Source organism: Galeopterus variegatus, unplaced genomic scaffold (assembly GCF_000696425.1).
Source record: "Galeopterus variegatus unplaced genomic scaffold, G_variegatus-3.0.2 Scaffold1402, whole genome shotgun sequence".
Lineage (NCBI taxonomy): Eukaryota > Metazoa > Chordata > Mammalia > Dermoptera > Cynocephalidae > Galeopterus > Galeopterus variegatus.
In genome coordinates this window covers 162,227-163,924 of record NW_007727513.1, presented here as the reverse complement: position 1 = coordinate 163,924, position 1,698 = coordinate 162,227, and the positions used below count along the sequence as shown (strand labels likewise).

Here is a 1,698-nt window from a genome sequence, read left to right as displayed (position 1 = left end):
TCAGGTACATTCTGTGATCTGTCCAGCCTGGAGCAAGACCGAAAGTGCCGCCGGGGCAGGTCCTCCCCAAAGCCGGGAGGAAGGGGCGGTGCTTCCTTGGGGGAGTATTAGTCCCAGAGCCTAAATTCACTCTAGAAACAGCGGGATCGAGGGAAGAAAAGCCCAGCATGAGGGAAAGGGGGGTTGGGGACGTGGGTGTATGGCTTTAGGTTTCAGAAAACGGTTAACTTACAGATACTTTATAGAAAAAAGGTTAGAACTTAAGATACAGATAAATTCAGAAGTGATAATCCATCTTTTAGATGGAGATCTTTTGCTTCCAAGCTTCACTCTCCCTTTTTGTTTGTGCTTCTGGGATTATGCTGACATTACTGGAAAAGTGTGTGTTGAGTGTGCCTCAGAAGAAGACGTACATGTAGGAAACTTTGTGGAAGATGGAAGACAGATGTCTTTTGTGAAGCTTTTTGATATACAAATATACTGAGTTTAAATTATTCTTTTCTACATGTAATTGACTTCATGCACTTGTTAGTAGAAGAATAGTAATTGGTGGAAAAATTAAATTGCTGTTAAGATTTGTACTAGTTCATTTCTGTTGCTTATAACAGAAATATCTGAAACTGGGTAATTTGTAAAGAAACAATATTTATTGCTTACAGTTTCAGAGGCTGGGAAGTCCAAAGTTCAGAGAACACATCTGATGAGGGCCTTCTTTGGTGGTGGCTTCAGCGTGGCAGGGTATCACACTCAGAGAAAGGCAGAAACATGAGAGAGCTAACCTCCTCTCTGGCTCTCCTTTTAAAGCCCTCAGGACAATGCCCATGACCACCATTAAATTTACTAGAGTGTGGTCCTCACAATCTAATCACTTCTTCAAGGCCCCACCTCTCAATTACCATAATAGGATTTCCCACCTTCTTAACACTGTCACCATGGGGATCAAGCCTCAGTGAGTTTGGGGGGACAACCAACCTACAGTAAGGTTATTGCCTTATTTCTCAAGGCTAGTTATTTGTATTGAAAAGGAAATTTCTGTACTTCCCCATATGTATTTAGTATTTTGACAACAGTTCAACTTCAGATGTCTGGAGAAATTTGCATAGGAAACATAACCTAACTGATAGAATATGGAGTCCATGAAAACAAGGGTATTTGGAAAGATACCAGAGGGGAAAAATTGTGAAATATTAGAAATTAGGTTCTTCCCTTGAGTTGTTTATATGATGAATGGATCGACTATTTTGGTTTGTTGATGAACTTTCTTGTTACATTGAGGTGAGATACTGAATGCCACACAGATGCAAGTAGGAACCCAAATGGCAGCTTGTGTTCCCATCTGGTTTGTCACAACTTTTTTCGCTTGCTCTGAGACTACTTTCATGTGTACTCTTTGGTCTTGACGTTGTTGTGGGGCTTGGGGACTTGGGAGTCCAGGGCACACCGTGAAAGGGATTTATGTCTTTGGGTGATAGGTGGAGGTCATTATGGACAAACCATGAAAAATCCTTAGTAGCTGACCAGCCGAAGTCACTAGACAGAAGTGGGCCTCCCTAGTATTCTTGACAATAAACTGTGGACACTGGCAGTGTCCAGTGTCCACACTGGTATAGCCTTCTGAATTGTACCAAGCAGGCAAGCAGAAAATGCTGAGCTCCTGACCCTGTTTTGGGTGTTCCCTAAATGTGATTGTGTTAAACC

General features: G+C 42.1%; 1 protein-coding gene across 1 annotated transcript in view; it reads left to right on the top strand.

The window, feature by feature from the left end:
• Positions 1–932: 932 nt before the first annotated feature.
• ABHD5 (abhydrolase domain containing 5) overlaps positions 933–1,698 on the top strand; it is a 26,469-nt gene continuing 25,703 nt past the window's right edge. Inside the window, exon 1 of the mRNA XM_008576791.1 lies at positions 933–949. Within this exon, the coding sequence (XP_008575013.1) occupies positions 933–949 (17 nt within the window). The remainder of the gene's footprint in view (positions 950–1,698) is intronic.